The sequence below is a fragment of the Papaver somniferum genome, unplaced genomic scaffold (assembly GCF_003573695.1).
Source record: "Papaver somniferum cultivar HN1 unplaced genomic scaffold, ASM357369v1 unplaced-scaffold_30, whole genome shotgun sequence".
Classification (NCBI taxonomy): domain Eukaryota; kingdom Viridiplantae; phylum Streptophyta; class Magnoliopsida; order Ranunculales; family Papaveraceae; genus Papaver; species Papaver somniferum.
In genome coordinates this window covers 223,232-233,280 of record NW_020641040.1, presented here as the reverse complement: position 1 = coordinate 233,280, position 10,049 = coordinate 223,232, and the positions used below count along the sequence as shown (strand labels likewise).

Genomic DNA, 10,049 nt, shown 5'->3' with positions numbered 1-10,049 from the left:
ATAATAAAATCAAAAAGTTATCATTAAATTTTGTGTGCTCCACTGCCGAACAAAAATTTAAAGACATGTTGTCAAGTGGTTATATGTTGTTTTTCGCCGACTGCTACAATAACTTAAGGGACAACACCTTTTGGATCCTTTCATTAAGGTTTGGATATGTCTCCACAAGTTGACATCATGGATTAGAGATACATCTTTCCATGCTCACGTAACATCATGGATTCATGATCATGCCCTACCGAAATAAAAACAAGATATTAAACGTCTTGCAAAAAGTGTAATAGTGTATCCCCCGGATGTCCTATGAAAAGCTGTCTCCAGGAAGCCTCAAATTAAACGGGAATCCTAAATTAAATTTTAATTAATGTAAATTTGTTTGTTTTTTCTTTTCAGGGAAAATGAGAACTTATCTTCTATAAGAAATGAGAATATCAAATGTCATTAGCTCTAGTGACTGCAACACATCGAGAATGATAGAACGAGCAACCCATCTCCGTGACCGCGAATGCTTGTGTTCAATTAGTCCGTGTCTAGTATTGTTTTGATATTGGTAGCACAGTACCCTGCCAGAGAGACCAGGGTCCATCCCTGGCAAGTGCGAACTCTTAAAATTCAAGGTATCACTACCTCTTGCCTGCCCTATGAAGTAGAATTCTATCACCGTCTGTTATGTCCACGGAATAGTCGGAGAATGTGGTGAACCTTTGGCATGAAATCCTGAATCCAATGTTGTCATGGTTTTTTTGGTGAATATCACAGAGGAGGGGTGATTGATTCGACAATGTACTGCGTAGTAGAAAGAGAAAGTAACAACGATGTAAAAGACATTTAATCACCCATCGCTCCATCGCCTAACAGCAGTTTGATCACCCGAAAATTCATGACACCATTGGGTTCACAATACATACCATTATCTCTGAGATTCACCACTTTCTCCATACTATTCGGTGAACATAAGATACGAGAACAGAATCGAAGCGTTTCGGAGTTCTCATAGAGAGATTTGACAACACCTGATATACTTTGATCACTCTTCAAGTAATAGTTAGTACAGTAGATCAATCCTGCATATATACTTTGATCACTCTTCAAGTACCAACACCTGATTTATACTACCAGTTAAAGTTTGAGTAGTTGTTGCATATATGTTGCATGTCTAGGCATGCCCATCGATACTCTGAACTACCGGATTAACTAAACCTGAGGTTAGTGGATAACTAAAAAAAGCATGGTAGGTGTCACACACCCATTTAATCGCCTAAAATTTTTATGAGACATGACCGGCAATACTTGCAGTTCAATGACTCAACATCACCCACAAGTACTCAGCCTTGCATACTTGCATTAAAGTATGCATCTGCATTCACTCTAAAGGCTTTGTACAACAGAAGCCTTTTCTTCTTTCTCTCTAACTCTTTATGCCTCCATAAACATAAGAGGTTTGCCATGCATCAAACCAATTGATCAACTCACATAAATCAGCAATATTATAACACAAAGATATACTGCAACAAACCCATTTTATTGCACTAAAGGAAGATTACAAAACTCGTCCATCACATGGACCAAAAACAGGCCATTCACCCTCTTGGTGAATGCCTGAAACACTCTCTACATTAGTGGTTCTTCTCCCAAACGAACAACACCAACATTATTGATCCCTAAGCTATTTATACAAGCTAATGATCAGGCCAAAACTTCTGTGCAACCTCTTGCACATCCTACAGACAGCCACATGTCCGCAGGTAGTTTCCATAACCGCATAAAGTGTGATAACTGACTAGCCTTTACTAACTTCTGCCAAATCATACCACACCTGTCCCAAACGGTTGTAGACACTCTAATATGGTTATAAATTCGATTTATAACCGTTCTACCTTGTCTCACTTCATTGGCATGATCGCAAAGCCAATAACCAATACTTGAGCTACAATGTCCCACTTTTACGCCAACTTTATGCACCACTGCATATGACCCTGATCTGAACTTGCTAAGACGCCTTAGTTAATCCAAATTCATGCCAACATGATTTCCAACTGATGCCAATGCGTTCCATATGCTTATATGCGTTATTCTTGCTTCACTTAGCCAATTTGCTTGACAATAGTAATGCGCACTCTCGCATTACTAGCTTTTTTGCATTATTCAAGCTTTGGAAAGCCTTGAACTAATGCATAGACTAATCCTTAGTCTATTCTACATGCTTGCATCGTCCTTGAGTTGGGGACGACTCAATTCCACGGACATGCCAATATGCCACATGCCACCTCGCATGTTGCATCTTGCAACTTTGGCTTTCTCTTGCCTCCTACTTAATGAAGCTTCATTGTGTCTGAAAATAGCTTCATTACTTAGCCAAATGCATCTACAATGTAGTGCCACACTTGCACTTCATTGGCACTGTGGGGTTATGCCATTCTTAGCACTTGATAGTCTACGCAGTGTCGCGCCATCCTGGATGCACACTGACTTGGCCTGCAACTCTATAACGCATAATCATTATGCGCCAAGTATGCTCAATATACTTGTTCTCCGGCCTTGTACGCTTCTGAGCCACTATCCAACCACATCATGCATCTTGGCCATGCCCAAATCTTATTTGGCGCATGCTAATGTTGCATACATGCTAAGCCAATTAGCACCCAAATCTCGACACAAACTTGTGCACCTTTGCACAACTGGAATGGACTTAACTTGGTGATTTTGAGCATCACCATAGAGATCAGCAAAGTCATATCACTCAATGACTTCCGCGGATAAACACTTTGGACAATTTTAACAAGGCCATAATCTTTGCAAATGTGGCGCCACTTCCTACGTTCCATGAAGCAAGAATGCCGCATTCTTCTTCAAACTTGGAACTCATTTTTACTTCCTATACACAACTGGAAACTCTTGTCTTACCCCTTCTCCAAAATCAACTTTAGTAGGAATACTGATTTGTAGTTGACAAGAACATTCGCTTTGTGGTTACGATCAAATGAAGGTCTTTGGACACCCTTGTCCAAGCATATTGATCCCACTCATAGACCAGGTGCAAACACACTCCTTGTGTGCATCTAACATCAACTAATAACTCTTTGCAAACGCAAGATAGTGGTGTATCGGTTTTCCCCTAACTTGCGCTTATTTCTTCAGCATTTCCATAAGCTTTATGCTAGATAAGAATTGGCCATCCAATTCTTCTTTTATGGCATCACATTGCCAAAAAAATGCTGATTCACAATCAGACTTTGCATTACCACCAAGGTACATGCATTCAAGAGAGATAAATTTAATCTTCCACCAAATTGGCTACAATGATACACCTTCAACTCTATCGGATAGATAGGTTCTTGATAAGTGCATAATTCACATGATTTTAGTGTTAATTCCATGCTTGTTTTAGTTAGATTTCTTGCATATTATCCTTGTATTAATCTTGTTTTAGGTTTTATTTGTTTCTTTAGGTGAATCATTCAAATTCAATGGAAAATGCTGCAAAATATCTATAAAGTGAAGTTCTCCAAAGATCCAAGTATCTAAAGCCGAAAGAAGTGGAAGAAGTGCGACGAAAAGGAGCAAAGAAGGTCGAAACCATAAGAAGGACTAGAATACCAAGTTCAACTCAAACAAATTCGGTATTTCTTATCACCATATTTAAGATAATTCAATTATAAAGAGAACGGCGAAAGAATGAGGTCATTCCGAGTTCGGACGAAGAAGTTACGGCCAAACCAGTTAAGACGAAGAACGACGATCTACAACGCAACTTTCGGCATTGCTAAAGCAATACCAAAAGTGGACATATTTACGAAAGAGAAAGTGTATTTTCGGCCCCAACTTTCGGCATTGCTTTGGGGTATTCGACAATGCCGACTGAGACAAAGCTATGGGGTACCTTTTGACGTATTTTGACTTCCAAATCAAGGAAACACGGTCCCGGATGGATTCTAATACCTAAATCTCATGAAAACTATATAAGAGGACTTCCACAACAATTAGAGGGGAACACATCTCATATTATACTTTTGTTCTTCATAAAATATTCTAGGGTTTATCCCTTTAGGGGGAAACCAGGTAATTGTGTAATCATGAGTTGCTAAGCCTTTGTTGATTAAGGATGAATTCAATGTTCTAAACGTGAATCTTTATTATTATACAAGTTTGTTCGGAGTTTTTATCATCATAGTTTGTCTTTTCTATATTTAGGGTTTATGAATGATTCTTAGATTTATTTGGGATGCATACTATATTAGTCTATTGATTGTTCTATTGCTAATAGAAGTTATGAGATAAGTAATTGGCGATTGACTCTCTACACAAGTAGACATCGCGAGACCTTGCAGAGGGATTCCGTGGAGCAATTTCGAATGAAGATAACATCGTAAAGTGGACTTTGATCTGAGAGTTCAAATACTAGGATCAACCTAAATTCACAAATCTTAAAGCGTTCGATTGGATCACACCTTGAGTGATCTACTACTTGATGGTTCGTTGAATAGAATCGGGTAGTCGAGAACTTCCGTATCCAGTGATAGAAGGAGTTTTGGGGATAACACTGATCTAGCTGTTTTCCTATGGTTGGTGATGAATGGTTCTAACAAAAGATAGGTAAGTATTCTAATCCAGTTATCGCTTGGTAACGGCGAAGGATTCCTTGATCATCCATTTCTTTTCTTATTTGTTTCTTTTTATTTATCTTACAACCAATCCCCCATTGTCTTTTATTTTGTTTTGCTAATTCAAATAACCTATCAATTACACAACTCTCTGTGGGAACGATCTCTTACTACCGCTATATTACCAGTTAATTAGTGAGAAATATCTTGACTAATTTGTTGTGGTTACGAAACACATCAAATTTTAGCTAAAAGAGAGAAAAATCAGCAACTGTGTCCCTAACACAGCTCTGATACCTGCTGTCACACACCCATTTAATCGCCTAAAATTTTCATGGGACATTACCAACAATACTTGCAGTTCAGTGACTCAACATCACCTACAAGTACTCAGCCTTGCGTACTTGCATCAAAGTACACATCTTCCTTCACTCTAAAGGATCTGTACAACAGAAGTCTTTTCTTCTTTGTCTCTAACTCTTTATGCTCCCATAAGCATAATAGGTTTTCCATGTACTTAACCATCAAATTTTGACTAAAAGAGAGAAAAATCAGCAACTGTGTTCCCTAACACAGCTCTGATACCTGATGTCACACACCCATTTAATCGCCTAAAATTTTCGTGAGATATTACCAGCAATACTTGCAGTTCAGTGAATCAACATCACCTACAAGTACTCAGCCTTGCATACTTGCATCAAAGTACACATCTGCCTTCACTCTAAAGGCTTTGCACAACGGAAATCTTTTCTTCTTTCTCTCTAACTCTTTATGCCCCCATAAGCATAAGAGGTTTGCCATGCATCAAACCAATTGATCAACTCACATAAATCAGAAACATTATAACACAAAGATATACTGCAACAACCCATTTTATTGCACTAAAGGAAGATTACAAAACTCGTCCACCACATGGACCAAAAACATGCCATTCACCCTCTTGGTGAATGCCTAAAACACTCTCTACATTAGTGGTTCTTCTCCCAAACGAACAACAACAAATTATTGATCTCTAAGATATTTATACAAGCTAATGATCAGGCCAAAACTTCTGTGCAATCGCTTGCACATCCTACAGACAGCCACATGTCCACAGGCAGTTTACATAACCGCATAAAATGTGATAACTGACTAGCCTTTACTAACTTCTACCAAATCACGCCACACCTGTCCCAAACGGTTGTAGACACTCTAATATGATTATAAATTCAATTTATAACCGTTCTACCTTGTCTCACTTCATTGGCATGCTCACAAATCCAATAACCAACACTTGAGCTATAATGTGCCACTTTTACGCCAACTTTATGCACCACTGCATATGACCCTGATCTAAACTTGCTAAGACGCCTTAGATTTTGATACTGTTTAAATGGATAAAAATGTAAAAATAGCTAAAAATGTAATGAAAAAGTTGTTGTTTGTAATAGTCATTTGTGTACGCTTCATTTGTAGCGATTAACCTGTTTATTTGTACCCAGGTATTATAAGGGGGAAAGAATCATCACAACAAAGAAAAGTAAGAATTTTATAATCATCATAAGATAAGGGCTAGGCACAGTTATTACACACCTTGTACCTACATTGATACCCTGAGCACCTAGTGCAAGGGCAGCAACGTATCCCCGAGCATCAGCGATTGATCCAGCTGCTACAACAGGAATTCCTCTATTTCCAACCGCATCAACTATTCTTGGCACTAATGCTGTCAATGAAACCTGCGTATAGATTTGAATTGGGCTCTTAGTCATCAATCTTTTTTTTCGTTCAAGTTAGTAATTGTTATTGCCAGTGAGTTTCAAAATTAGGCCATGGTTACAAATATCCATGTACGTGCACAGTTGTGGCCCTTGTGGATTCAATTATTGCGGGCACTTAACTGTACCAGCAGCATGACCACCAGCCTCGGAACCTTGAGCTACGATACAATCCACTCCTGCAGCTATTGCCCTTTCAGCTGCCTTCACTGACCCAACCTAAATCAAATAGTAAAGCCATAAAGGTTAGAAATTGTAATCTTTGTTTTTCCTGGATATCAGTCTGACTCTGTACAAATTAGATTGTTGCGAGTTCTGAATTGATTTGAATAATGGATTTGACATAATTAGATTGTTGCAAGGAAAAAAATGGATTTGACATAATATGAATACCTGATGGATAACTTTAATGCCACGCTTATGAGCTTCATCAACCATTTCTTTGGGAAAATCACCCCAATACACTTGCAAACAAGCCAACTTCTCATCAAATATTCCTTTGATTGTGTTCTCTTGTTCAAACTCTAACAATATCCCAGCTCCAAATGGTTTAGTAGTTAGTTTCCTTGTATCATTTATCACTTTCACAGTCATTGCATAATCATTCTGTAATTTTTCATTTTAAAACAAAACATCAAAATGCGAATTCATATCTACATGTAAGGCGATAAACAAAGGTGATCGAGTTAACGAATAAAGAGGTCGTACTACAGGACTTGCGATGAGTCCTATTCCCCCAGCATTTGCAACAGCAGCAACCAGTTCAGGTCCAGCGATATCGACACCCATAGGTGCTAGCATGACTCCATTGTCAAACCCAAGAATTCCTCCAAATTTCATCATCTTTCAAATGCAAACTATCACTTGCCTGACCAAGAATGTTTGGATTGTTGTGTCTAATTCGTTCTGTCTCTGCTTAATTGGTGCCGTAAAACTATCATTTATAAAGCATTATTAGTACATATTTTGGGTCCAAGTTGATTGATTGCTTGACGTACTAGTGATATTTAGTCCAAGTTGATTGATTGCTTGACTTAATAGTGATATAATGTTGGATAAATTACTAATAATGTAACTGAGAAGAAGATACTTAGCTCAAAATAATGTTGCTGATGTTGCTGCACAGAAAATGTAGAGGCATGTAAACTACGCTGTCCTAAAGGAAATATCGCCTGCCACTCCTCTGAGATGCTATAGCAGTTGGCGAGTCACCTCCAGGATACAACTACAGTTAGTACCCCTCAATGTAGCATACAATGAGGGTACCTTAGAGCTTGGCAGAACTTAAAACAGTAGAAGAGATGTTTACAGAAAAACAGAGGGAGAGTAGAAGAGATGTTTTTCTGTGGTGTCAAATGAGCTCAAGACTCCTCCCTTATATAATGTTTAAGACGTTACAAACGAGAGGAAAAATGCATGCAAGCAAACCATGCGTATGACAGAAATACTGGTAATGTTGGGTTAAAAACAGTGTTGCTTTTGTCAGGCTTAGAGCAGTGTGTTGTCAAGAAGCCAAGCCAAACATGTACGGACAAGAAACCCAAAATAAATACGTACAGACAAGAAAGCCAGGACAAACACGTACACGACCGGGCGGCGGCGTGCGTGCTTCTGTGCGAAGCACCGCGCGTACGGGAAAGGCAACCTTGCCCTAGTCTAAGCCTTCCCTCCAAGCACAAAAATCTAATGACCCAAGGGCCATGCCCTTATAGCCAATTCTATGGTATTTATGTCTAAAACTCTTTAGTTTTTAGTCAATGTGGGACTATTGTTTTATCTATTCAAAAGAAAAAACAATTAATGGGCAATAGGTCTAGGGATCAAAACATAGTCCATGAAAAAATTGGTAATTTTAAAGCGTTTTTTCTAACATATAAATGGATCTTTGACTGTACGTTTATGGCAAGAAATCACCCACCAACACACCCTTTCATTCCAACTTGCAGTGTGTTTTAGAGGCCACCAACCAAGAGTTGTTAACCGTCTTTTGAGTCCGTAATGGATTCAGTTACAAAGTTTTGTGTTGGATGATTTATTTTTAATTCTATTTTGCAGTGTGGCATCATTCTATAACTCTTTTTATTAAGGAGAAATTAAAGAAGAAGTAAAGTACTTTTATTTATTTTTGAAGTGGAAGTGAAGTACATGATTATGAAACTTAACATTCCAAACCAAATCAAGCTATAGAAAAAGAGCCCACACAAAATACTCGAAGAAAAAACTGGCTCTTACCACACAATATTTTGGTTGTCAATCACTCTAATGAGTTCAGGCCACTGCCACCGCTATCTGCCACCACACTACCACAGTTTCAAAATTATTTATGGCCCATGCGGTGGAAAGTGGGAGCAGTCGCCTGACTTCCTAAGCATATCTTAGCGTTTTTTTTCGCAGGACTTCCTGCAAATCGTGTTTTTATCCCTTTTCTACGTTTAGAAAATAGGCACATTGTATTCATCCTCGTGAGTGATAATATTTTACTCTAGTATTTTGGCTGGGCTTAGGGTACTGATAGTAACCACAACCGAGTTAACGATCTAGTCAAAAAGAGGGACTCAGAAGTCAAAACTCAGAAACCGGACAACCTTTGGCGCTAAAAATAAACATTTGTAGGGAAAATCTTGCAAAAATTGAAACCCTAACCTTTTGTGATACAAGTGTATCCGTACTCCTTTAAGGAACTTAGTTAAGCTCAAGATAAGTTGAAGGAAGAATCATATTCTAGGCAGAATTCCTAGTTAGGGAAGAGTTTTGTTTTAGACAATACTCTTAGTTTAGTAAATAGATTTCTAATAGAAGTCCTTGGTCGGCTGAGTACGATGAAGGTTATAAATAGAGGGCTTTGGCTAATAGCTAAGGACATACATATACTAGGACAGAAAACCTAGAGAAGTTTGTGAGACAATTATTTATTGTAAAAGCAAGCTTAGCAAACAGTTTAGGGTTAATTATTGTTTAGAGAGATTGTGAGCGTAACAAAGAGAGAATTGTAAATCGTTTTCTTGTTCATAATCTAGAGAATATAAATTTCTTCGAATCACTACTTTTGTTCTGTTTTCTAAGTTTCTCGTCTATTATTATTCTGAATTCCGCCTTTTTAGTAATAGCTCCGAAAGTATAGAGATCATACGTATCAAGTTGGCATCACAACAAGGTTAGTTTTTAGTGTAAATCCCTGTGGTTTATGGTTTTCACTAGATCTCTCTAGCTTGGTGAGGTACTCGAGAAGCTAGAAGACGTTAAGAAAACAAGGGGATCAAGGATGACAAAGTCAGATGATGATCCTAAGGAAGGCGAACCACAAACTATGGAAGAAAAGGTGGCTACGCTGCAAACAGACATGGAGTCAATTCAAGTTACCCTTCAGGAGCTGAGTGAATGTATTCGTTCTCATACACCCAAAACAAAGACGAAGAAAAAGATTACACCTTCACATGAAGCTTCGGAAAAAGATGATTCTGAAGAAGACGATTCAGAAGAAGAAGAAGAAGAAGAGGAAGAAGATGAGGATGACGAAAAGAAGAAAAGTGAGTTTCTTAAAAGTCCTACTTCAACTAAACCTCATGGTAAGAATCTGAAAATTGATTTTTTTGTTGATATTCCACTTTATGATGGAAGTGTCGCTGTAGAAAAATTGGATGATTGGATTGAACGTCTAGAGACATATTTTTCTTTCTTTGAATATGGTTCA

General features: G+C 38.2%; 1 protein-coding gene across 1 annotated transcript; it reads right to left on the bottom strand.

Moving 5' to 3' along the window:
• Positions 1 to 5,952: 5,952 nt before the first annotated feature.
• LOC113341662 (nitronate monooxygenase-like) lies at positions 5,953 to 7,198 on the bottom strand. The gene is made up of 5 exons (XM_026586452.1): positions 7,070 to 7,198; positions 6,752 to 6,964; positions 6,482 to 6,577; positions 6,174 to 6,319; positions 5,953 to 6,064 (listed from the first exon to the last, which is right to left on the bottom strand). The coding sequence occupies exons 1-5, from the start codon at positions 7,196 to 7,198 to the stop codon at positions 5,953 to 5,955; spliced, it is 696 nt and encodes a 231-aa protein (XP_026442237.1).
• Between the last annotated feature and the right edge of the window lie 2,851 nt (positions 7,199 to 10,049).

Bases quoted from the DNA above. Each gene is read 5' to 3' on its own strand.
- LOC113341662 (XM_026586452.1), bottom strand. From the start codon at position 7,198: ATGAAATTTGGAGGAATTCTTGGGTTTGACAATGGAGTCATGCTAGCA. The intron at 6,965-7,069 runs GTAGTACGACCT...GAAAAATTACAG, and splicing joins TAGGACTCATCGCAAGTCCT to AATGATTATGCAATGACTGT. The intron at 6,065-6,173 runs GTGTGTAATAAC...ACAAATAAACAG, and splicing joins GGTATCAATGTAGGTACAAG to GTTAATCGCTACAAATGAAG.